The sequence below is a fragment of the Anarhichas minor genome, unplaced genomic scaffold, assembly GCF_050575085.1.
Source record: "Anarhichas minor isolate MPS153535 unplaced genomic scaffold, ASM5057508v1 ptg000030l, whole genome shotgun sequence".
Taxonomy (NCBI): Eukaryota; Metazoa; Chordata; class Actinopteri; order Perciformes; family Anarhichadidae; genus Anarhichas; species Anarhichas minor.
In genome coordinates this window covers 9,756,916-9,782,837 of record NW_027466476.1, presented here as the reverse complement: position 1 = coordinate 9,782,837, position 25,922 = coordinate 9,756,916, and the positions used below count along the sequence as shown (strand labels likewise).

The 25,922-nt window shown below is 42.7% G+C and overlaps 2 protein-coding genes and 1 long non-coding RNA gene across 54 annotated transcripts in view; 2 read left to right on the top strand and 1 right to left on the bottom strand.

Moving 5' to 3' along the window:
* Window positions 1-5,595, top strand: part of LOC142964649 (protein transport protein Sec24C) — a 10,966-nt gene extending 5,371 nt beyond the window's left edge. For 2 of the 3 annotated variants that reach the window (XM_076105058.1, XM_076105061.1), the window contains 11 exons: window positions 119-310; window positions 573-669; window positions 1,126-1,230; window positions 1,504-1,671; window positions 2,014-2,358; window positions 2,558-2,696; window positions 3,185-3,306; window positions 3,685-3,864; window positions 4,166-4,363; window positions 4,511-4,600; window positions 5,185-5,595. In XM_076105058.1, the coding sequence (XP_075961173.1) occupies window positions 119-310; window positions 573-669; window positions 1,126-1,230; window positions 1,504-1,671; window positions 2,014-2,358; window positions 2,558-2,696; window positions 3,185-3,306; window positions 3,685-3,864; window positions 4,166-4,363; window positions 4,511-4,600; window positions 5,185-5,325 (1,777 nt within the window). In that variant the 3' untranslated portion in view covers window positions 5,326-5,595. The remainder of the gene's footprint in view (window positions 1-118; window positions 311-572; window positions 670-1,125; window positions 1,231-1,503; window positions 1,672-2,013; window positions 2,359-2,557; window positions 2,697-3,184; window positions 3,307-3,684; window positions 3,865-4,165; window positions 4,364-4,510; window positions 4,601-5,184) is intronic. The other variant, XM_076105059.1, reaches the window with a different exon arrangement.
* On the bottom strand, window positions 1,456-25,922 carry LOC142964656 (uncharacterized). The gene is made up of 2 exons (XR_012957544.1): window positions 25,685-25,922; window positions 1,456-4,629 (listed from the first exon to the last, which is right to left on the bottom strand). It is a non-coding gene; the product is annotated as an uncharacterized LOC142964656 (long non-coding RNA).
* Window positions 9,142-25,922, top strand: part of LOC142964650 (calcium/calmodulin-dependent protein kinase type II subunit beta) — a 63,235-nt gene continuing 46,454 nt past the window's right edge. For 21 of the 50 annotated variants that reach the window (XM_076105110.1, XM_076105081.1, XM_076105108.1 and 18 more), the window contains exons 1-5: window positions 9,145-9,523; window positions 14,931-15,025; window positions 23,214-23,273; window positions 24,127-24,181; window positions 24,602-24,667. In XM_076105110.1, coding sequence (XP_075961225.1) covers window positions 9,462-9,523; window positions 14,931-15,025; window positions 23,214-23,273; window positions 24,127-24,181; window positions 24,602-24,667 — 338 coding nt within the window. In that variant the 5' untranslated portion in view covers window positions 9,145-9,461. Of the gene's footprint in view, window positions 9,524-14,930; window positions 15,026-23,213; window positions 23,274-23,440; window positions 24,182-24,601; window positions 24,668-25,922 lie in introns of those variants that run through there. The other 29 variants (XM_076105106.1, XM_076105104.1, XM_076105100.1 and 26 more) reach the window with 5 other exon arrangements.

Here is a 25,922-nt window from a genome sequence, read left to right as displayed (position 1 = left end):
TTCACAGCCTGCTCAGTAGTATCCCTGTGCAGGTTTGGAATTAGTGGGACAATAGGGACAATGGTCTGATCTGGTTTCCAGCCAGCAGCCTTTTAAAAGTTTCATCTGATGTGCGTAGGGAGGATGGCGATGCCTCGTCGGACGTCCGCGTTGGTTTGATGACGTACGACAGTAGGATCCACCTGTACAACCTGAGCCCGGCCCTGTCCCGCCCACACATGCTGGTCATCGCGGAGACAGAAGCCCTGCAGCTTCCTGTGAGGGAGGGGCTGCTGGTGCCCCTGAAAGACTGTATAGACAGTATCAACAGGTAACGGAGAGTCTACTTTTATATATCACTCTTCTAAGTAATATTTAAACGTTATGTTCACTTATGTCCTAGCTTTATGAAGCTAGCCTAATTCTGATGAGCTCGGCTTTTTGTTCCTCTGGTGCCGGCGACAGCGGGTTGTCTGTCATTTCTCAGACAATTTGAGACCCCAAAATCTTGTGACTCAAATAAAAGTGTTCTTTGGCGTAAAGTGCTCATCCTCTGTCTTGTTGTCTGTGTGTGTGTGTGTGTGTGTGTGTAGTGTGTTGCAGCTTATTCCTCAGTTTAGTCCAGAGTGTGACGACTCGAGCGGAGTTCCCATGGAGCTGCCTGTCAAAGCGGGGCTCGCCGTGCTGCAGGTCGGTAATCACTGCTCAGACTTTCATGGACTTTCTTCAGTTATACTGGAAGTTTCTCCTGAATTCATTGTGGCTGCACATGAACGGATAACGATTACATTGCAAGCTTTACTATAATCAGTGACAGTTACAATGTCATTTTTAACATATTGCTTTTTTTGGCAGTATTCCACCGTTATTACTCTGCATAATATTTTATTCAATTTATGCCAGGGACCATTTACAAAAACACAACATTTACTTAGCTAACTTAGCTACTTCTCATCTGCAGTAACACACTTTTTTAACTCTTAATTTGTTTGTTTATCTTATTTTATTGTAGGTTTTTCATATTTTTTCATTCTTAAATGATGTCTTGTACTATTGCACTGTTTATTGTTAAGCCCCACCCACCAAGACAGATTCTTTATTTACACCACCATTGTCGATATGATTTATTTCTTTATTTTATTTTAGGCCCTGAGTTGTCCTGGCAAGCTGCTGATCTTCCATACCGCCCCTCTGATAGAGATGGGACTCACAAACTCGTCCTCAGGGTTCTTCGGCTCCAACAAACCAAAGGTACGCAACACTCACACACTCTGTACACCAAATACTCACGCACCTCTCAGTCTCCAGGTAATTAATTAGGGGCATATTTTACACAAGTGTGACATCATCCTTCTGCCAGAGTTTGCAAGTGTCACTGTGGTAAACTCTTAGAAATCCCAGTGGGTGCTGGTCTGTAGTTCACCATCTTGTACAGGTGAGAGGATAAAGCAGCATTCAGTACAAGTATGAAGAGAGTTTCACGATTGTATGGTTGCATTCATTTTCTTTCTTTTTTTTTTTCAGTCCATCTTTCAGCCGTCGGAGCTAGCCATCTCATTGGCCAAGGAGTGCGTCAGTCAGGGCTGCGGCGTCCACCTGTTCGTCCTCTCCCAGCAAGACGTGGGCGGGGCTTGGCCGGGGCACATTCCCTATCTCACAGGTGGAGCTCTGTACACCTACAGCCACCTCCAGGTATACCGGCAGCTCCTCCCATCGTAGCACTGGAAGTGGCACAAAATCAACTACATGAAGAAGAAATCTGTTGTGGTATTTTGTTGAAAGGAACAGTTTGACATTTTGGGAAATACGCTTATTCACTTTCTTGCCAAGAGATGGAAAGATTGATGCCACTTTTATTTTTGTCTGATAAATTCAAGGCTACAGCCAGCAGCCAGTTAGCTTAGCACAAAGGGAGAATACCATTTACCTAAAACCAAAAGTGGTGTTTTTAAGCTGTATTTTGGTGAAATGATTGTTTGGAACACGCATACAGATGAGTTGGAGGTCCCATTGTAGATTGTGTTCCCACTGCAGGGAGAATTGGACAGAGAGCGTTTCAGCACTGATCTAACAAGCGTTGTAGAGACGGACACAGGCTACAAGGCTGAGCTCAGGATCTATGTCAGCAAAGGTGAGATCTTTCCTTTTTCTTCTTTAAAGCGTGATTACGCAGACGGAGGTGTCCTTTATAAAATACCAAGCATGCAATACACTATCCTGTCCTCACCAGATATGCGTGTGTCCGGCTGTTATGGACTGTTCCTCCCCGGGCCCAGCCCCAGCCGGGTCATCATGGCGACCCTTGATCGGAGGACAACGCTGGCGATGGAGCTCGCACACACCAGAGCTCTGGACGAGACGAGAGGCGTCGCCATACAGGTGGGGTCCTGTTCATGAGCGGGGATGTGTTTGAATCTCCAAACCAGTCACTTTTACTGTCTTTCTGTCATTTGAATCCTTCTGTTAGTTGGGATTTAATTTAATCGTCGAAAAAGTAACTCAGACGGCATTCAGTTTGACTACAGAGCACACTGTCCCTTTAAAACCACAATCCACCTCTCTCCCTCCTGTTTGTCAGACCGTATTGTCCTACAGCACCCAGACAGGAGACAGGAGGACCAGGGTTCACACTCTGACCCTGCGATGCTCTCGTCACCTGCAGGACACGTTCCGGCAGTACCAGGCCCAAACATTACTCACCTTCTACTGCAAAAAAAGTGAGGAACTTTTACTGTAGATTAGTGCGTCATTGAGACATTACACCACAAAGAATGCGATGCTGATTAACATCAGCAGCAGTTGTTGGAAATATCTATTTGATTTATATGACGTTTTTTATCCAATTTGGGGAAAAATACCACAAATGCTTGGAAATGAATAGACTTCATGAGAATGTGACTGTAATAATCTCCATCGTACTCTGTAATGTTATCAGAGACTAGTCTGTTGTTTACTTCAGTACATTAAGTGCTCAAGTTTGCAAAAGTATCAATATTATGTCATTGAAGTGACTTTTAATATTGATGCGTTAATTGAACTGCAAATATAACGTGGAATGCAACGTATGTACTGTGTAATATATTATATATATTATGATATTCAAATCCAATAGACACTGCCTTCTTAGTTATGGTATAGTTTGTGTTACAGCCTTAAAATGTCACATAAGACGACATTAATGTGTGTTATTTGTGTTCCCGTCTAGTCTACTGTTCAGTGTTGGAGCGCCCTCTACAGGAGCTGAGGGAGGAGCTGCAGACGGAGGTAACGGAAGCGTTGGCGTCGTACCGCAAACACTGCTGCTCGGCCTCCGTGTCTGCTGGACAGGTGAGGCTCAGACACATGAAATACACTTCACCCTTCAATCTAAAGGGAACAATCTAAATTCCAGTCTTTACTTTAATCCTTTCTTTTCTTGCCTACTATACCTCTATTCTTTTTTACAAACTTTACTTTACAAACCAGCCTTATCTTTCTCTTGTTATATCCCTCTATCTTTACTACGGCATTGGTTTATTTCAGTATTTTTGATCACATGTTGTGTGTGTGTGTGTGTGTGTGTGTGTGTGTGTGTGTGTGTGTGTGTGTGTGTGTGTGTGTGTGTGTGTGTGTGTGTGTGTGTGTGTGTGTGTGTGTGTGTGTGTGTGTGTGTGTGTGTGTGTGTGTGTGTGTGTGTGTGTGTGTGTGTGTGTGTGTGTCCTGTAGCTGGTCCTCCCTCAGTACCTGCGAGCACTCCCCGTTTACATCAACAGCCTGAGGAAGAGCGAGGTGCTGCTGCCGGGGCTGCGGAGCTCCATCCACCAGCGGCTGCAGCAGCGCTGCCAGGTGCTCAGCATGGACACCTGCAGCACCTCCACACACTTCTACCCTCTGCTGCTGCCGCTGGTCAGTACCAGCAACACCAGGGATCGATGCTGTGGCGTGCAGTGAACGTGTGGCTGATTTAAAAAAGACTTTCCTTCCGTCTTAAAAATACATTTCAGTAACGGAAAGGTTATCTTTTTTTATGGCAAAACAAAGTTTCTAAAGCACTGCGTTAGTGTCGACCTTTGACCTTAATTTCCACTGTCCAAATTGTGGCAATTTCAGTAAGAGTGACTTTCACGTTGACATAGCAACTGGCTCTCTTTGTTTCTGTAGCTTTCACACACACTTCAGTTCATTTCCACTCACTTGTCACCTGCAGCCGCTCTCAGTGGACAGCTCCTGCTCTCCAAACCCAGAGGAGGCACTGCGCTGCTGTGCTGCCAGCCTGGAGCCCGGATCTCTGTATTTGGTGCATGCACCCCTCACCCTGCTGCTCTGGGTGGGCACCCAAGTCCCAGCATGCACCCTGGTGGAGCTCTTCAACGCCAGCTGCTTCTCCTCCCTGCCCTCCGGAGAGGTAAGAGATCAGATGTAGGCGTACAGTACGCAAGCGCTGATACGGTAACAAATAAAATGCCCAACGGAAATCACATGAATCGTAATTCATGGAAATTGTGGAAAAAAAGGCTTTAATGTCCATTTCTGCTGTTTTGTGTTTCTTCAGACCAAGCTGCCACTTCTTGAAAACCTCCTGTCCATCAGTGTCCGATCCCTCATCAACACACTCAACTCCCAGGCGCCGTGTGCCCGCAAGGTGAGCTGCTGAGCGCCAACGCCTGCGACCTGGAATCACACGGATGCCGTCTCAATATGTGAAGCGGATCAGCATCTCCTGCGCTGCACAGCCCGGCGCTTCTCGCTATGATGCGTTCATGTCGTGTCAGTTTGAGCTGCCAGCTGGGGAACTGGAAAAGCAAAGAATGGGCCCTTTTTGGCAGCAGCCATTGTGACTTGTGATAGCAGGGTAAACACAGGTGCAGATAATAACACTATGGCCCTGTTCCATTTAGGTGGGCCAGGGCCCTGCTATTGTGCACGCTGGCTCACTGGAGTGGCTGTCACACACTAAATAGAACAAGGCCATGATTCATTTCATCAATTACACCTGTGTTTACCAGCTGCTATGACATGTTTTCTATGCTCTCGTGTCTTCCACTTGGTGTTACGTTACAAAACAAAGAAAGAGACACAAACACAATGTACATTTATTATACTTTTACTTTTGCAGATAGCCTATTTCAGAGCTGAAGTTATCCACGAGAATATTCCTTAAATAATATTTTTTTCCTTGTGTTTTAACCTGTCAAAAATTGCATCATGTCTGTGTTTCTGTCTCAGCTGTGGGTGGTGAAGCAGGGCGACGCCTGCGAGGAGGCCCTGCAGCGCCACCTGGTGGAGGACAAGAGTCCCAACGGAGGGGCGTCCTATGCGGACTTCCTCTACCATCTCCACGTCAACTCTGTCCGGCTTCTGCAGTGACTTCACGCGCACATTTTCAGCCCACGGGACGGCGCGAACAAAAGTACTCCGAGACATTCTTATGATGTGGAAATATCAAAAGGCCTGTTGTCAGAGAAACCCAGGCGGTGCATGAAGACATTTTTAAAAGATATTTGTGTGACGTGTTGACTGTGATCTGAGCTGTTCTATAAAATGTGTTGATGATGTTTAATTTATTCCTGTCTGAGAGACAGTGTGTGTGTGTGTGTGTGAATAATCCATAAATAAACTAATCTATAAAGGCTTTAATTGAACCTTGGTTCAATTAACTTGGGTTTCTTCCAGCGTGCTTCAGCTGAGGAGATTTTTTCCTTTTTACTTTTCGTACGTACTGCAGCTGCCTTACTGTACTGTCTGCATGCAGTATGCATTCATTTGGGACGTACTACTTCCTCAGAACATTGCACCTTGCTTGGACTTTGACTCTCTTCCTCATGTTTCTGCTGAGCAAAGGATTGTGGGTCGGAATAGCCTAAGTGGCATGCCGGCTTACATACATACATACTGCAAAATGCTACCGGGTGTAGTAGAACGTCCTGGTATTTTTGTCACACATACTAAACCTTTTTCTGACATACTCGTATGATGGCATGGGTATTGGAACGCACAGCATATTTAAGCACAGTAGTGCTTTGAGCTAAATGCTAACACGTCTTAGTGTAGCGTGTTAGCACGCTTATTAGCACTAAAAACAAACTATAGGTTTGGGGTTTTTTTGGCCCCGATCCGAGTCCTTTAATATTGGTAATCTGCGGATACTGACTCAATACTTACATTTACCTACATGTTGATTAAATATGTATCTGACGCACTGAAATAGCTGTAGCCACTGAATCTGACGCGCCTTATTTTTCAGGAGCCACTGATCCAAACGCTGATGGTCCTGATACAAAACTACAAAGTGGACGTTCATTCAGAAGCTGTATTATATGAATAAAAGTTTGAACGAGTAAAAAGTTGAGGGAGCACACAAACCAGACAACAGTTTTATTTTAACCTGCCTCAGAGTTGTCTGCAGAATTAACGTTAAGTGGCAACGCTTGAATTTTCAGCCCACGCTGACCGTCGCTTGAAGCAACACATGGTCTTTCTATTATCTGGAGTGCTTTTTTATCAGTCTAGATTGTTTTGGTACGAGTTGCCCAGTTTTGGAGATGTCGGCCTTCTCTCCAATATATTAGGACGAGATGGCGCTCTGCTTGTGGTGCTCAAAGAAACATCTCTATCCAGATACCACGACCCGGTGACTCAAGATAATCCACAGAACTCGTTGTGAGCAGTTTCACGTTGGAGCCATTTTCCCTCAACCAGAGTCACCGAATAATTTGTCAAACTCACACATTTTCTCCGGCATAATGCTTGCAGTGTCGAGCCCCGCTGGCTTTAAGGAGAGCAGTGATGCAACAGCAGCAGCAGGCTGAGGCTGATGAAACTCCAAAGCTCTACTGAGCAAACGTTAAGGGAACACTTAAAGGGTCTACACAGCAATCCATCCGCTCACTTAAAACCACATGTGTGGACCTCATGGTGAAGCCAGGGAATCACCAAAGTCATTTGGGTTCATCCTGTTGGAACCATGAATGTAGTATAGGTGTTACTTCAATCTGGCCCAAAGTGATGGCCTGACAAACTGACAAACTAAAAAAACACCTGACAGTCTTCAGACCAGTTGGTATTAGATGGACATGTGTGGTTGGGATGGTTTATGGTGTAGGGGAGGAACACACCTTTAATTTTGATGCATGAAAAACACCTGAAATGTCAACGAGTGTTCTTGTAAATAGAGAACCGATGCTAATATTTGATTTGTTCCAGTTTTGTTCATCGGATAATGGAAGTCAGATGAGTCAATTCAACAGTTTATATGTAGTTTATTTCTGGGATAATTAAGTGAATTAAAATAAATCATCTCAAATTGCATTAGTTTATTTTTTTACATTTTTACTCTTTCCTTTGACTTAAAACCCTGATCACAGAGCGTTTAGTCACCTTCTTATCTTCCCAAATTCTTAGTATTGATAACTAAGAAGACATTTAAAAATATGATCAGTTTCTACTGAGGCCTCAGTAATGAAGTGGAGGTCACATGATGCTCTTTGTCCAGTTCTTGAATCCAGCATCACATGGTTTGCTTCCACTAGTCTGCTCACCACTGGCTACACGAGTAGGCCGTCCTGCTGCGGTGAATCTGTATCCTCGAGCATTTTGGCTGCAGTCCAGTTAGATTCTGGTGGGATCCCACTGACTGAGGGGATGTGGACTGCTGGAGCAGAAGTTAAACTGCGAGCACTCCGTGTTTGAGAGATTTTATTTTTATTTTTCTCAGATCAAGATGATGTACTCTGGGCTGTAGCTGCACTACATACCAAAGAAGTGTAGAGTAGGGGAAAAACATTTAAACAAAAATGTGAGCAGTGAAACGACAGAAAGGGGAAATTAACTCGTTCTTTTTTGTTAAAATTGACAAGATTTTGAATAGAGTTTGGTTGGAGGCCAGTTAACAAGCCCCCCAATGATGAGTTCAGCATTTAAAGAAATATATATTACTATAATATTGCTATAGTGACTTATTTCTCCTGAATGTTTATAAAGACATGTTACTTTATCTGCAGAGCTATCTCCACAGCATAACACACCTAATCTTCCTGTGATGTCTGAATTATGTCTTTCTAAAAATTAATTTCAGGCTTAATATAAATATTTCTGTGACGTTTCGTGGATTAAACCGTGAAAGCACGTCACATCGTTCAGTTTGACACGTGCATTTTCAACTCACATGGCGGCATGTTTTGAAGGCACAAAACCAGCTCTCTCATATTTGCCCCTATTTGGAAATACGTACGGTGCAGGCGGGAGGAGGTGTGTTCGATTACAGTGCCGCGCTTTGCCTTTGCGCACGTTGGCCACCAGAGGGCGACAGCGAGCGTCTCCTCCACCGCCTCTCATTGGTGAAGCTGCTGTATTACATCAAGCTAGACAGATTTATCAGCACAAAACCGGAAGATGATTGATTTTTGCCTTCAAAGTAAACGGCAATTTTGTCCCGCACACGTTCTGGGTCAGAAATGGTGGGTAAACAATAATAATCAGTGATCATTATGAAGCTAAATGGATAAATAGAAATAAGTACATTTAAAAAAGCATTTTATTTATTTTCTAAATCTTATATGTAAAGCAATATATTTGATATAACGTCACTGAGTTATTAAGTATTAAGTATTAAGTATATAAAGGCTAAGAGAAAGCAGCTTGCTAAAACGGTCAGGCCACTTTATCTGCATTACTGCTTTTCAACCACAAGGGGGCAGAAGAACCCCCAGAAAATCTACATCTTCAACAAATAGTATGTATTATTTAATTATAGCGTTGCTAACGAGCTAACTCCGTAGCATAGGTGACGTTAAACTGTGCTGGGCTCCATTTAGTTTAGTTTATTGATTTTGCACAATTTAAACAATTTAAACAATCGTACTGTTATGTTTAAACAAACATAACAGTGCAGGAGCATACAATGAATATGCATAAGATATGACTATGTCAAATATTATTGACAAGATGTATTGACAATATCAATACAGCTTTTATTAGAATAAAATACAAAAATGGCATTCTTTATTATTACAATTATAATAATGTTTTTTTATTATCGAAGCTAAGTTTTATTCTGGAAATTCTAGCAGGAAGTCGATTCACTTCATCCAGCTGGCTTGATTACGGGTCGCTATAAACGCGGTAGCTGTCAGATAGTAGAGAGAGAGAGAGAGAGAGAGAGAGAGAGAGAGAGAGAGAGAGAGAGAGAGAGAGAGAGAGAGAGAGAGAGAGAGAGAGAGAGAGAGAGAGAGAGAGAGAGAGAGAGAGAGAGAGAGAGAGAGAGAGACAGACAGACAGACAGACAGACAGAGAAACACCAAACCCTGGTCGCCTCGTCTTTCAGTCTCAAACCCTCCTCTTCCACTCTGCGCCTCCTATAAGGCATTGCACCGCTCTCCTACGGCCGTCTCGCTGCTGAGTGGACCCGTATTGGTTTTTTTGCAAGCGCAAACTAACCGCAGTTTGTTTTTTTGTTTTTCCGGAGCTGACAGAAGTAAAAGAAGCGAGAGACCAAGAGGAGAGACATGGCCACGACAACCTGTACGCGATTCACAGACGAGTATCAGCTGTACGAGGAGCTGGGGAAGTGAGTTCCACTCGTGTTTAATGTTTGGGGGTTTGTTGTTTTCGTGCACGCTTGTTTGGTTTGGATGAGGAAGGTTAGAGCCGCGCGACTGTGCAGGCCAGCAGTGCTGTGTGTGTGTGTGTGTGTGTGTGTGTGTGTGTGTATGTATGTATGTATGTATGTGTGTGTGTGTGTGCGCGCGTGTGCTTTTTTGGGATGACAGCTCTCAAAATACTCTCTCTCTCTTTAAGTAAATGTCTCTCTCTCTAACAGATGTTTGCTCTTCTCATAATATATTATCACGTGCGTTGCGAGATAGTCACAAAACAAAACTGCCGTAAATTGCAACAATGTTGACAATATGTGCAGTTGCATGACGCGATATAATATATGCAACAATATGCGCGCGCGCGCGCGTGTGTGTGTGAGTGTGTGTTGAAGCGCGGATGAAAAGTTATGCCGTTTATAAAAAGTACATGTTTTATATATGTTTACACATGTGATGAATACAGTGAATGCGAGTGCACGTGCAGTCTTTTCTGGTTGCATATATTGCTGTTTCTGAGTGGAATGATCAGATATCTTCCAGAATAATTCATTAGCCATCTGTTTGCCCTTTGACCTGTTGTTTGCCACTGTATCTTTGTTGAAGTCAGAATGAATCACATCTAGATGTACACGCCTTGTATTTAACACAAGTACTTCTTACAGCTATGAACGGTATGTGAAGGCGTGACAGCTCTCGCTTCCTCAGCGGGCTCTTTTGCAACATTGTGGTGGCAGATAACACAAGATATGACTTTCTGCACTGGCACCAGCCAAAGACACACAACAACAACTCTCATCTATCGTGAAGATATATTAACTGCACATGTATTTGTTGGAGATTAACCAATGACCTGAAACAGACAGAAATGTCTCCGAACCGACAACCATGTCGCTCATAATGTAAAGGACTGTGCAAATATTCCAGCAACATATAAAAAAAAAAGAAGATATTATGACTATTAATATTTGTTAAATTGCATTATCATTATTGTCATCAAACATCTGCTTGAATACCACACTGGTGTAGTGCCGTAGGAGATTATACTTATATTAAGTATGATAAACATATTACAATATATTAATACTGTCGTGAAAAGAGACAAAACTGTTTCAGGAATGCTGCTTGAAAGTTCAAATGTTGAGGATAATTACAGTGATATCATATGTTTTTTTTATTTTTTAAAGTCTGACTTGCTGATTCAAAATTTCTGCCAATTCCAATTTTCTTTCGAAGAACTACGATTGACGGCAAAACTCCAGACTAACTTCTGTCTTCACCTCTCCGGAAATGTCCCGAAAAATAATTTCAACCAGAAGTTGAAGTTACTCTCGTAAACTATAAGTAAATGTAAAAATGTAAAATGTAAAGCATTAGTAGTTTTAGTTATGTATTATAAGCTGCGTAGAGCTCGTGTTAGCATGTTAAACAGGTCTAATATCTATTATTATAACAATAATAACTATTTGTTAAGCAGAAAATCATTGGAAGGATTATACAGATGTTCTCTTTGTCATGAGAGGTGGCCATTTGAGTTCACTGTCCTGGCTCCAGATGCTCTTTAATTACGTGGTAGAGCTGTCATACAGGAGGCGAATGTTTGATACTAAACGCACCTTTTTGGTGACGCTTTCCTTTAACTAGATATATGAAGCCCAGTATGACAGATTGGGCTGTGGTCCACCATGAACGGTCAGTTGTCTGCTAAACTGATTGCTATAATAATAATAATTGCAATATTTACATGTCTAGGGATTATACAAAGAAGGCCAATACGTTTTTAGATGCTTTAAAAATCTACATTTGAGTAAATATTTTGCAGCCAAATCAAATAGTTTACAGGATATTAAACCTTCGTTTATTAATAATGCATTCAATACTTGACTTGTTCCTTTACAGGGCTTGTACAAAGGCAATAACGTAGTCTATGAGATATGAGATATGAGTTGACAGATAATTACAATCCCTCCTCAGCATTATGCCGGTTACACCTTCAGTCTACGGGTTACACTCGTTGTCTTTTTGATTTTCCATACTTCATTTTGTTTGGAGAATAATGCAACAAACAGCGCGTTGAGTACAAACGCCTCCGTTCATGCTCGGAGGCTCGGTGCAAAGCGCGACTATAAACAAAGCGTAGCTTAGATTTTGTCGACTCGTTGATTAGTTTCAATGAGTTTCTCCACAAAGAGTCACACAAAAGCACCTCTTTAAATCTCCTGTTTACCAGAGATGTGCTCATACCTTTCTTGGAAACAAGTCATTCAGCATGAAGTTACTGTTATTAGTGGACTAATAAGACCAAAAGAACGACCAATTAGTCGACCAATCAACAAAGAGTAGGCAGCCAGATGCAACAGATCCAATGTGAATCTTCGCTTCCACACAATGCAGTCAAAAGCGCTCTGCTTTTTGAATCTCTCCGTGCGAGAGGGGGGGGGAGAATAATCAGTTTGCCCCGCACTGCAGAAATACCTCTCACAGGCCAATCGTATTATTCACACAGTCACATAAAGCTCGAAGGAAAGAGCGCAGGTGTGGAAGGCCTGGCGTCCTCATGATAACGCTCTCGGAGACTTTGTAACGCTAATCCCACATCTGAGGAGAGCTAATTGTTGCGCGCTCACTCTCTAATGGTGTCACTTTCTCAGCAGAGCTTGTGACACTTAAGCTTTGTGCCTTTTAGTATGTTTAGTATGTCCTCCATATGTTATGTTTCACCATTAGGGTTTCACATTCGTATTATGAAGTTAATAATCAAACATATCAGTATCTTTTCTAATTAATTAAAGGACACCGCATTAATGAGATGAATTCTTCACAATTCATTCCAGCACAGACTGTAAACTACGGAGGATTTTCACAACATCATGAACACAGCCTTGAATGTCGCTTCCAGTTACTCATTGAAAGCGACAAACCCACATCTCAGAGATCTGTCCTTCTCTCACACGCAGCTGCTAAAAGGACATTTTTGTAACAGCAAGTAGAGCTCATGAAGTCCACCGTTTTCTTTGTTTTTGAGTATCTTGTTTCATGTCAGTTAGACTTTTGAGCTTTTGAGTGTAGATTTACAAACCCTGATCATACAGTCCGTAAGTCTTCCCCACCACGGGCAGCTTGTGAGACTGCAACCGCACACCAGAAGGTCAGAGTTATCCCGTTACAAAACCCCTCGGCTGCTGAAGGCACCAGTTTTGTTCAAAAATGATTTGAGGTCAGTTTCAATCCCTCATGTGCACTTTAGTGGGTGTCCAGCCAGACTTTGAAAAGCTAAGATTCATGACCTGTTACCCTATTCAACTGTGTGTGTGTGTGTGTGTGTGTGTGTGTGTGTGTGTGTGTGTGTGTGTGTGTGTGTGTGTGTGTGTGTGTGTGTGTGTGTGTGTGTGTGTGTGTGTGTGTGTGTGTGTGTGTGTGTGTGTATTTAGCCCTGACGATGGATACTTACCTCACAGAGTGTGAACTTTCCAGGCACAGCTGTGGAGTTTGGTGTCAGTAATTTGTTTGTGTGTGTGTGTGTGGCTGGTGTCTTAAACACACCTGTGTGTCAGTGAGTTTCTTGCTTTTGGGTCGTGTTTCGCCACAGCGCACCTGGTCGCTGTAGAGCATTCTGTAAGCGCGTTGATTCTCCACCACGACACTGAGTCCAGACCCTGAGACGGGGCATTTCAAACACAGCCGGTTGTTGTTTTCATCAGGTGCTGAAACAGTATAGAAATACCTGTTTTTTTCGTGCCTCCACGTAGACATTTTACTCCAGCGTCCGCTCAGGTCAGCTGGTCTCACAACTCTCACCTTTTGACCCTGACCTTGTTGGTTGTTCTGTAACTGCCTCCGTGTGGAGGCAGACCAGTGGCACCAGTCAGCCTTTCGCTGTAAACAGTGGCAATAATGAGACGGGTGGCAGAAACAAATTCCGCTCAATATTTCATCAGCGCTGTCTCGCCATCATTCTCTCCTCCCCCGGAGCGCAGAGCAGAGGGCCGGACTACCGACACTCGTCTGCTGTTGGAATGATCAACGGATGTAGAAATCTAAGATCAAATCAAATAGCAATAAAGAATTCAAGAACACAGCGTCAGTAGTTTTTAATAATATCTTCTGATTCTGTGCATATATCAGTGCGGTTATTTTCGTTGTCGTATAGTTTTTGTGTGTCCAAATCGCTGCAGTGAACACAACGTCATTTATTTATTTATGGCCTACAAAGCGGCGGACACACACTCTGCCTTCTCTAGTCTCCCCACCTGCACATATATACAGTGTGTGTATATATATATATATATATATATATATATATATATATATATATTGTTTTGATTAGCAAAGCCAACGACTGCTCTTGTTACCCTCCATATCCTCATTTTGAATCCTAATCACAATGCATTCCAAGATTACCATAAGAAAATGTGATAAATATTTAAATCAATCAATTGCGTTCACCTTTCAAACTTCCATTTTCAAATGATATCCCAGGGTTGGGGGATGCCGATGATTGTCACGATCATTTTGGAAGCAATCAGTGTGATTGCCGTGACTCCCCGCTGAAAACACATTGATCAGCGGGCTCATTGCTGTGCATAATCATTCACGAGGCGCTTTACGCCTCACACACGTTATATGTGGGCGTGTAGAGGGCGGGATGCGATGCACATCTCCTCATTTGTCCTCAAGCCAACATTTAGTGTCGATTCTACGCATCGTTTTATAAACGAGAATAGAATAGTTTGCCGTTTGTGTTGAGGCTGCTTAAATGTATTTCTTATGTACAAATGCATCCAGATATCCAGTGTTTTCAGTCACATTTCAATTCAAATGTTAAATCGCATTCTGTGGTGCCACATAGCAGCAATGGTGAAAATTGCCTGATGCAAGTGTTTGTGCACCACGCCAGGCTTATCAGGGTGAACCAAAGACTAATGCTGGTTTTGTCTTTAAGAGCCCGTTTTATCTCTCTCTCTCTCTCTCTCTCTCTCTCTCTCTCTCTCTCTCTCTCTCTCTCACCACATGTGTGCATGTTATTTGTGCGTGGGGAACCTCTTGGGAGCTTATTAAGCAGACAAATCCAGACACCGTCGTCTTTTAATGTAGCTAGCCGCAGTTAACGCGAGCAAGTGACATCGAGTCTAATCAGCGTTGGGCCTGGAAAAAAAAAAGCCTGCTGTGCAGAAAAAGTTGTCCGCAAAAAGCTCAGCCACAGTCATTAAGTTGAGCTGCGGCCCCCCCACCACTCTCTTTGTCACTCATTAAGAATGATACCTCTCCATTAAAAGATGATGTGTAATGCAATTAGAGAAGCACAGATATCATATTTCAACTGATAGCAATGCATCAAAGTTTAGTAAATGTTTATTTTGTTTCTGTGTTTTTTTTTTACAGGGGAGCCTTTTCAGTGGTGCGCAGATGTGTTAAGCTGTGTACAGGACAGGAGAATGCCGCCAAAATAATCAACACCAAAAAGTTATCTGCGAGAGGTAAGCACACCCATATTTCAGGATTGTTCATCACGTGTTTGCAACTTTGATAACACATCATATACTGCAGCTGGGACCAATGTGCTGGGACCATAGTGGTTTCGTAAAGTTGTGTTTCAAACACCTACAGCGTAGACGGTTATGTAAGTGATATCTAACAGTAATTGCCCTCTCAGATGGTGATGCGTAGGACAGCGTGCATGAGAACAGGAGCACAATGGAACGGTTACAGAAGCTTGTGACAGAAAAGTAGAAACGTAGCTCGTGTTGTACCGCCGTGGCCCAACAGTGGGACTGTTTCCTGGACTTTCACCGTGCCCTGTTTCTCAGTTATACGCAACTGGTTTTAATTCTGTGGTATGTACTATTTGAAATCCTTGTCCACCCATTCCCATTAGCTTGGCCTAATTGGACTTATTTGTGTGTAAGTAGTTTTCCACCATCGTGTCAAACGCGATTTTTTTAAAGGACTAACAAACGAGAGTATTGGTCTAACAAGACATGAGGACTCAGCTCACTATCGTGGGGGGGGGGGGGGGGGGGGGGTTTAACAATATGCTAACAGAGGTTTTCCTCCGACAGCAGGGAACAGTTGAAGACTTTATTTGCCGCATCATTTATTTTAAATATAAATTAACTTATCAGACGTTTCACAACTCGCTCTTCTCACACTTCTGCTGATACGCTTGTGATGTTTCTCATAGTAGAACTCTGATTTAATAAAATCACATGATATATAATGGACATGCTGACTGACGGTGTCTCATAATGTCGAACATTAACGTCGCGCATCTTACTGTAGTTTATTTAACTTAGTTCACAGAAGAGCTGTTAACGTTACACATCAGCCGAAATGAAAAGCCTTTCTTTAGGAGTCATTCAAAGTCACATGTTATGATTTAGGAGTATTATCTATATCTATAGCAAATAGACAAATTATGTGGCCGTAAGATTTAGTTCTCTAGTACCACCGAAGCATCCTGTAGCGAAGGTTAACCTCCGTTGCATTTTGTGGCGCTCTACCCTTTAATGCTCACTTTATGGAGAGAGGGGTTTTGTAAAAGCACTAAAGGCTCTTAACTTTGACTTCTTTGATGGTGCTTGCCTGTGAATTTGGGGATAGGAAGTTAAGCTCCATCCACTTTTACACTCGTTTGAAATAAATGGATGAAGCTAAATGCTTCGTATGTAATATAATGTTTTACTATGTAATTATGTAATAATGTTTTGCTGAGTTAAAAAAAGGCTGAATGCCATGACCATGAAGAGCCATCGATGGCTCCTCACAACACCACTTGCCCAGTGTAAGTCTCCTGCTGCCCCTCCAGCCTCGTAACCCGAGCCCCCAAGGCACCATACTGACCCTTGACTGTTACCCTGCCTTCACACACACACACACACACACACACACGAACACACACACACACACACACACACGAACACACACGAATGCGACCAATGGTGGAACAAGCATTTTAACAGGCATGAGCAGAGGACATCAACCTAGAATGCCTGTTCATAATCTTGTCCTCATAAATTGTCACTTTACCTTTTTTGTGGCGGTTATACTTTCTTGTTAAAAAGTGTTTTGCTGCATGCGGACCATTTATGAAATCCTGCTGTGTTTGTTGTGATGATATGATATGATATGATATGGAACAGGGACGTTTTCAAGGATCAACGGGCTGGAGACCAAATGCTCGAGCGAGAAAGCAGGCGCTTGGAAACGGCGTGTTGTTAATAAATATATTAGGTTATGTTGTGATGCACGTTTGTCATTGTATTTCAACATGGTTCACTCTCATCGGACTCAACAGACACAGTTGGAACCAGATATTTCCTTCTATATTTGGTGGAGACCAAAAATAGAGCTTAAAGAGAGAACATTTTGGATTTACATTTGCCAGTTACGCAGAGACACAACTCCAAATGAATGCTCAAGTTGCTCCGTAACAGCTGGATGTGTATATGAACAACTGTTTGCCAACAAGTTTGCCATTTCAACATAAAAGGGACGACATGTCAATTTAGTGTTCACAACTTGTTTTCTGCTGCACCCAAGTTGCCATGAAATGAGTTATTGCTGGTTTAGATAATTCTGCTTCCCACATTGATCCATTAGTTAACCTGTTTAGACTTAGGTTTGTTGTATTTGAGCCACTGTCACATTATATTGTCAGTGTAGGAATCTATGTGCACGGGTAAAAACAAGACAGTGAGAGCTTTTATTAGAATTTTACTTAACATCAAACCTAAGCAGGATAAAAAAAACAATTTGTAAAAAATTTACGTAATTTGAATGCTGTGTCCCATCATCTTTGGCAGCAGTTATGTGACTCTTGTCATATTTTGTCAGTGCAGCGAGCTGCTTTTAATGAGATTAAACCATCCGAGATTATCCCGCTGCTATTAGCAGGAGGCTAACGGTTAATCCTAGCAATTGGCTTGATGAGAACTAAAGCACCACAGATACACTCAGAATAAATAATTCACCTATAAATTGTGCCATCATTGGGCCTATACGTTTCACCCAAGCTGCTTTATCCGAGGCGCAGCATAATCTCCCTGCTTCCACAATACATTCGGTCTACAGTATACAGGAGGACTGGTCTGACCTGACTGCGCTGCTCACTAATGGATGAGCCATGTTCTGTGAAACAGCAGGGCAACGTTGGAGCCGCTGCATGCTACTTCTACTCCAGACCCTATTCATAGCTCCATGACCTATCTGACATGGGGAGCCGGGTTTTATGGCCGTCGTGATGACTTGCTGCTCTACTTTAGAATTGGCATTTGGCTTAGGTCGTTGCTGCTGCTGTTGTTGTTGTTGTTGTGCTATTTCTCAGGCACCAGGTAAGGTCTGAGAGCTTATAGGGTTGCAGCAAATCAAGAGGAGCGTTTGCTGCGGACTGGCAGATGGAGATGGAAGCCGAGAGGAGGGAGGGGTCATGCGAGAGGAGGCACCCCAGGCACTTGGCAGCTGAGGGCCATGCGCCTGTACGCCTACATGCCTTTAGCACGGGACTCTCATCTGACTCTCTCTGACACACACACACACACACACACACACACACACACACACACACACACACACACTCAAACAGATATTCAGACATAGCAGAGGAGCTGAGACTGCGATGCACTCGGTCAACTGCTTGGTGAACTCTATCAATAATCCTATCGCAGCTACAACAAGAAAATTATTTCTTGTTCATTGCTCGTAATGTTACATGCCAACACTCACATCCAGGCCTCTCGTGTGTGTGTGTGTGTGTGTGTGTGTGTGTGTGTGTGTGTGTGTGTGTGTGTGTGTGTGTGTGTGTGTGTGTGTGTGTGTGTGTGTGTGTGTGTGTGTGTGTGTGTGTGTGTGTGTGTGTGTGTGTGTGTGTGTGTGTGTGTGTGTGTGTGTGTGAGAGACATCTTCCAATCACTCAACCCCACCTCCATGCAGCCGCAAAAAAGGTCAATGCCAATCCAGCACACATCAACAGGAAATGTAGGACAGGTCTGTTGGGCAAGGCTTCTAGCCAATCACAGAGCTTGTTGGCAAGGATCTCTTGACAGGGGTTGCCAGAGGTTGCCGTGTGGCCTTTTCATTTATCGTGATGATGGAGAGTAGTTGTGTGTGTGTGCGCTGTATGAGATTCACCTGCAATGCAGTAGCAGTGATCTGACCTGGTTTTGGCCAGCCAGCTTTGTGTCGGTGTCAACGAACCAGGACAGATGCAGTCGCTTCAGTCAAATGCGTATTCAACTTTTAATATTCAGCCTCATTGTACATTCAAATTACATTAGCTGTAATTACACTTCGCCTATGAGTAAATAAATCCTGATTTGTTTGTAATCCCTACTTACCTCTACTTTTTTTCCGAAGATTTTCACCTTCGTTTTCAACATATAGTAGCTTAAAATGGGAAGATGACTCTCAAGTACACCTTCAACAGGCTCAGAGATTTTTTGTTTGTTTGCTTGTTTGCCTACTGAAATGTATTTTTCTGACACTGCGATAATATTTCATCCCAATGGTAAAGCTTCACCTTAAACTTAGAGGCTGCATTATGACACTATGTCCCTCTGTCTCTGCATTACTGTGACATGTTCAGGAAACGGAGTGCTGCAGGAATGAGTCCTAAAACCTTTAAATGAGTCAGCATTTTTGCACTTCCTGTTCCCTTGTCTCGTATTCAATGGGTTTTCAGAATGGGATTTAGTTATACAATTTAAAATAAGTCAGTAAATACCCCTCGAATGAGTTTTGAAGTATTAGCTTTTTGTTGAGGGAACCAGTGAGATGCTAACCTCTAGTGGTGTAACGGACCGTAGGTGATCCATAATCTGTATGGATCACGTCTCTCTGCGGATTAATTACACAGTTTAACTATCACAGTGTAGAATAAAGTTTTACTGTCGAACATTATCGTCAGATATTTAGTAAAAATATGAGATCAGGAGAAACCACAATTAATGCTTTCTAGTGGCCGTTCCCCGATAATAATGTTACATTTTGAGTTCTTTATTGGTCAATATGGATCATTAACAATCGGCATTTGGTATCGGCAAAAAACGTGATCCGAGTTTTCTGATCCTGATCCTCTACTTACCGGGTATACATCATCCCTGCTTCACTCTATAGAAGGCTGCCTCCTGACCTCCCTGACCACAGCGCAGTGCATACTCAACATTTCCCAACTGGCAAGAGTCATTCTAATGTTGCGAGTGGAATGTTCTGAACAATGGTTATAACGGTCTTTGTGACTGTCTTTTTACATCCCCTCCTCTCCGGAGACTCACCGCTGATGATTAACCCAGATTTATTCCTCTCCTCTCTGCTCCCCAAACACATAGATTCCTGCACACTTCACTAAATGAGATAACCCAAGGACAGCAGTTAGTGAACAGTCAGTGCTTATGTGTTTCTCTACAACCTATCTCCTCTTGCTTGTCCCATTATCTCATTAGCTACCAGGGTTTCCTGGTAGCAAAGTGCGTATTTTTTCTCACTAAGATGAGAATAACCTTAAAGGTCCAAAGACTGACTGATTAGCTGCCTATCTGTATTCAGAACTACAGCTGTGGGAACATCAAATAAGACTATGATACCTGAGACTATCATAACCATTCATCCACTGCCATCACTGACTAAATTCCCACACCTCCCCTCACCCCAAAGTTATCTCACACACCGTGGGCCTTCTTTATGAAGAGCACTTGTGAAGAGCAGCCGTTATAAATGTTAACCATGTTGGCTGTCGGTTCATCTCCCATTTATTCAGCCAGCCTGTTAAAGCCGGCAAAAAATAACCTGCATAGCAACCTTCCTTATTACAAAGGAGGTTGGTATATCTCATTTTAAGTCAATCTCCAGCTGTAAATCCCCAGACAAATTCTCGATGACCCATTCGAGATTTCAAGCTTAAGCGAGGCTTAATAATGACTGATTTTTATATTGGCTTTACTTTAAAACTCAGTGTTTTAATAAGAAAGTAAGGGATGAATAATAAAACAATCAATAGTTTGTACCAATACATCTGGCAATATGATTTCCACTGCAGCGTTCAGTCACGCAAACGTGCAGATAACAAAAGGCCAGTCTGGCCATCTGGTAGCCTAAGCGAAGATGAACCGGTGCGTTTACTCGGAGCCAATCGCGGAGTAATGCCAGCCGATGCCACCGACAGAATGAAATGCGATGCTTGTGCTTAGGACATGGTTTTCCACCATTTGGCATTGTAGTGTGATGGACGACATATCTGGGAGTGTTCAACACAAGCGAATAGTTGGGATTCAGCCAGTCAGAGTGAGTTCAGCTGGAGGGGAAACAGACGCAGACTAACGTTTCCACTGGTGGCACTGGTAATGCCAACTGTCTCAGTTGCACCCTTTTGTTCTTACTGCACGGTATTTATCGGTGGTGGAACGTAACCGAGTACATTTACTCAAGTACTACTTCCTACTCCACTACATTACACAGGGAAGTACTTTTTAATTCACTACATTTATTTATGAGTAAATGAAATACAATGCATTATTACACAGTGAATTAAACATCCCAACAGTATCAAAAATGAATGAAATCAGCTCTTTGTCGGCCAGCTGCAACATTAAAATGCATCTTATGTGTTACTGCATCAATAATGTAACACGTAAGGTAAGATTTTGAATGCATGACATTTACTTGTAGCAGCTGAGTTCATGCGCCGTGCACCGCTACGTACAGGCATGTGGCGTGTACCAGCACAAAAGCATCCTCGTGAGGGGGAATTTGTGCTTTATATGCACAAATGCGGTCCCACGAGCACAAGGCTGTGACGAGCGCGGCCTCGACTCTCTATAAGAGCTCACAACTGCTCAAGAGTCGCTCATCGAGTTGACTTTTGAGATTTTGGAGACGTGGATGCAATAAACAGCGGCTGACGTCTCCGCTCCATAATGATCATCATGGACTCGCAATGTCCATGGGTGCTAATTCATGACACCTCTTCCCCAATGATTGACCTTTTTCACTGTATTTCTGAACATACTGATATACTGAGAGATACATCTATTTTTTTTACATTTTATCCCATTAACAGTGTCTGAAAATTCAGTTTGTAGCACAGAAACAAACACTGTGAGAGAAACATTCAGTGTGTCCATAGCCTCCTCCTCTCTTCTCTCTCGCTCTTGCTCTCCTCGTCTTTCTTTTTAAAATAATCAGCTATAGGCCGCTTCATTTTTGCAGCACAGTAACAGCTAAATGACCGAATCGATATGGTGAAGAAGAAAAACAGAACAAGTAGCAGGCGGCGGCGGCGGTGGTTGGTAGAAACAACAACAGCAATCAGCAATGTCTTATTCTTTTAAACAGAAAGACAGCACCCGGCCTTCATGCATAATAATTACCCTGAAGTTCTCTTTTTTTTCTCCTCCTTCCTTCCTCCCCCTCTGTCCCCCCTTCAACACTCCATTCCGTTCTCCGCCTCGCTCCTCTCATCTTCTAAGACTTTAAACGCTGGGCTTACACTTCACTGTCACTCCTCAATGCCAGCGTGAATGTGTGCGCTCGTGTTTTTTGCCTGCATGTACTTGTACATGTGTGTGCAGTATGTGTGCATTTGTGTGTTTTTTAAGCCCATGCAGCTTGTACATGTGTGTGGGTGACACATGCATTTCCATGTCTATGCTCTCTGCTGTGCTCTGCATGCCTGCCCATAAAGGGTGGTCCACCCCCGTGTGTGTGTGTGTGTGTGTGTGTGTGTGTGTGTGTGTGTGTGTGTGTGTGTGTGTGTGTGGCATCATTAAGCTGGTATATAAGCGAACACGCGAACACACATGTAAATGCATAATCTTAACCCGTATTCTGAATCACAGGGAATGATATTATAATTATGTTGCATTCATAACCTGATGTATTCCCTGTGGATCTGACCTCGAGTAGCACCGTGGAGCCGTCTTTTTTTAGAGTGGGTCAACTTGGCGGAATGTAAAAATACACATTTGTTTACATCCAAGAAAGCTCGACGGGGCACCTTCAAAGCAATCCAACGAGGACTTTGTCGAGCACAAGTTTACATTTCTGTCATGAATCTAACAAATCGCGAATCTTTCTTTCCTGTCTAATTTTTAAATATTTTCTCTTCCCCACGCTAGTCGGTGTCTAATGGTATAAGTTGTCGTGTCTTGATAAAACTGGGGCTTGTTTTTCAATCTGCACTCAAACTGACAAACATTTCTCATACGTCCATTTTTTTAAATTCATACCCCCACGTTAGAGTCAAACCCTCATTTCAACAGATGGATTGAATGGACTGTCTTAACTTGATTGATGTTTATCTCTCCATCCATCTTGGGAGAATCCTCTACGATATTAACCTGGAGAATCAACACTTCTCATTATAGCAGCTCTGCTTCATCAGATTTACGCCTATTGAGTAGATCTACAAACTGTAGTTCTTTTGTGAATGTGTGTGTGTGTGTGTGAGACCTCAGACACAACCGAGTGTGTTTTTATCAAACTATATCTCAGCACATTGTCTTGACGTTTTCACATTTAACCTGATTATGCCAAGCAGGCTGCTTCAATATCAGGTCATAATGGAGATGTTGTGTATTTGCAGTCAGATTTTAGGAATAACTCCTCTTTCGCTCTCTTTCTCTCTCTTTCTCTGTCTTTCTCTCTCTTATTCTCTCTCTTTCTCTGTCCCTTCAGATCACCAGAAGCTGGAGAGAGAGGCTCGGATCTGTCGCCTGTTGAAACACTCCAACATCGGTGAAGACATGACTTTTTTTATCTTCGCTCCTCTTACCACCAATTTCTGTCTCATTAAATGAATCAAAATGAAACCCATTTATTTCACGTTTACTTGAAAGTGAAGACCTTTTTGTAATTGTTTTGATCCTGTATACTCCATTTATTACTTTTTCATTTCAAATATATCTCATTTCTACTACGTTTTGATAAGTGAGACCAGTTTGAAGAAAAAAAAAGAAAGTAAACCCATTTATTACAAGTCAATACAAAAGACAACCCATCTACTACTGACTAGCAGAAAACAGTGTAGTTGTAGCAATATACTGTAGTGTAATTTGGAACCATTTCAATTGATATGAAAACTTTTTTTATTCCATTTCTCTTGTGTTCTTTCACATAAGTAAGACTGTAGAAGTGTAAAAAGTAGGATACATCAAATCATTCCATTGGACATGCATGAGGTGGTGCCTGGTATATTCTTGTAAAGGGTCTTTAAAAACGTTGAGAACCTCTCCTGTAATACACAAGTGTGACCTAATAGCCATCTATCTGTTTATTTGATAGACCCCTTTATTGCCAGAACCCCCTGCATTCCTGTGAATATATATATATATATATGATGTAAGACTCAATTATTATGACTCCATGTGGATTCGACCACTCACACAATCTCACACTCTCCAGTCCTCTCCATTTTCTATTTTAATCTCCTAGTTAAAATGTTACTCTGGGTTTTTTACAGAAATGGTCGGCAGGGTGCATTTAAAAAAAAAAAAAAATGTTTTTCAGTTCCACAATAATAAAACACGATAAAAAAATGACACAGAGAAACATACATTTATCCGTCAATCTGTTTCTCTTTCTCTTCCAGTTCGTCTTCATGACAGTATATCAGAGGAGGGCTTCCACTACCTGCTGTTTGACTTGTAAGTCATCCTCCTCTCCTCTCCGCTCCTCTCTCCTCTCCTCTCCTCTCTCCTCTCCTTCCCCTCTCCTCTCCTCTCCTCTCTCCTCTCCTCTCCTCTCTCCTCTCCTCCCCTCTTCTCTCCTCTCCTCTCCTCTCAGCGTCATGCTCATCTTCTTCCCCCTTTCTTCCTCCCCTGATTCCCCACCCTTGCCTATATATACAATTACATAACTCTCTCTACTATATCCCCCACCACCACCACCACCACCCACGCCCTCCACATCCATCTCTTGGCAATTCCCTGTAGTTTCCATGGTAACAGTGTGTGTGTGTGTGGGGGGGGGGGGGGCTGTAGGATTCCTAGCCCCCCCCCCCCCCCCCCACTTCTTTCCAACCAAGTGTCACAATATTAATTTGTATGTGTGTGTTTCAATGGCAGGGTGACCGGAGGTGAACTGTTTGAGGACATCGTAGCCAGAGAGTACTACAGCGAGGCCGACGCCAGGTAGGAGTGCTGCCTTCACTCGTTGTGTGTGAGAGGGCTTCTCCTTGTCCTCAAACGGCCCCTGTCCTCTGTTGTCTTCTCTTGTCTGTTGTTTCTCAGTTTGAAGCATTTTTCCTGCTTCACTCTCTTTCCTGCTCTCCGTTCCTCTTTCCTTTGGACTCCTTTTCCTGTTTGCTGCTCCTCACATTCCTTCTCTGCATGTTTTCTTGTTCTTTCTTTGTTTTTGTCTTTACTGTCCTCTTTTGTTTCTATTGCCTTTTCTGTTTTCTCATTCTCTCCGTTTCTGTTAACTATTTTCGTCATATTTGTACTGGTTTTTCTTTGCTCTTTTCACTATTCCTCCTCTGTCCTGTGCATTTTCTTTTACATCAATGCCACAGTACTTCACCACACGCACTGACGCAGGAGCGACCTTCATGTCCAATCCAAGGTTTGACCAATTTGAGTTTTGAACGCCAAAAAATTTGATTTTTAAATCTGAAAATTGTGGTGGATGTTGTCTATTTTGAACTATACAATGCCCGACTTAAGCAAAATTGACATTGAATGGGAGATAAAGGTCTGAGAGTTAGTGCCTAGTTCAATTTCAAAATGCAGCCCAGCGTTTTGTGATCGTCACCCTCGGGGTTGTCCCGAATACCGATTTTTGTAACTTCGGTATTAACCAACATGTACATGTTGTGTTCTCATCTTTTTTCCCCAAGTTGCAACAAAATAGTCTCTAAAACAGTAATTCAAACACAATAAACTCTGAACTCTGAACTATTAACTTGCTGCTAACAGTAAAAAACGGCATTGTCTGTCACATAGTAGGTGGCTGATGCTTGTAATGCTATCAACAAACTCTTGTTGGTCAAACCTTCAGTATGTGTCTTTTACAACATACTGTAATGTAGCCCCCTTCACTTTTCCCCTGCGCTAACTCAAACAGTGGGAGAGATAAAAACATGTGTGTAAGCGGAACCAAACAAATGAACCCTGCCCACCTGTAGTGTTTGTGTATGTGGACATTCTCACCTTCTCTGTATCTTTTCTTTTCTCAATGTTCATTCTGCCCTCTTCTTTACTTTCTTATTCACCCTCCACCAGCACCGCCCCCGTGCTGTTTTATATCTTACTCCCACCGCTCGCGCTGACTCATCGACACACACAGTTCACATCAACCAATGGCGGGAGAGGAAATGGAGTAGTGGTGGTGGGCGGGCAGACAATAGACTGAGATAAGAGTGAGAGAGATACTTGGAAATGACAGTTG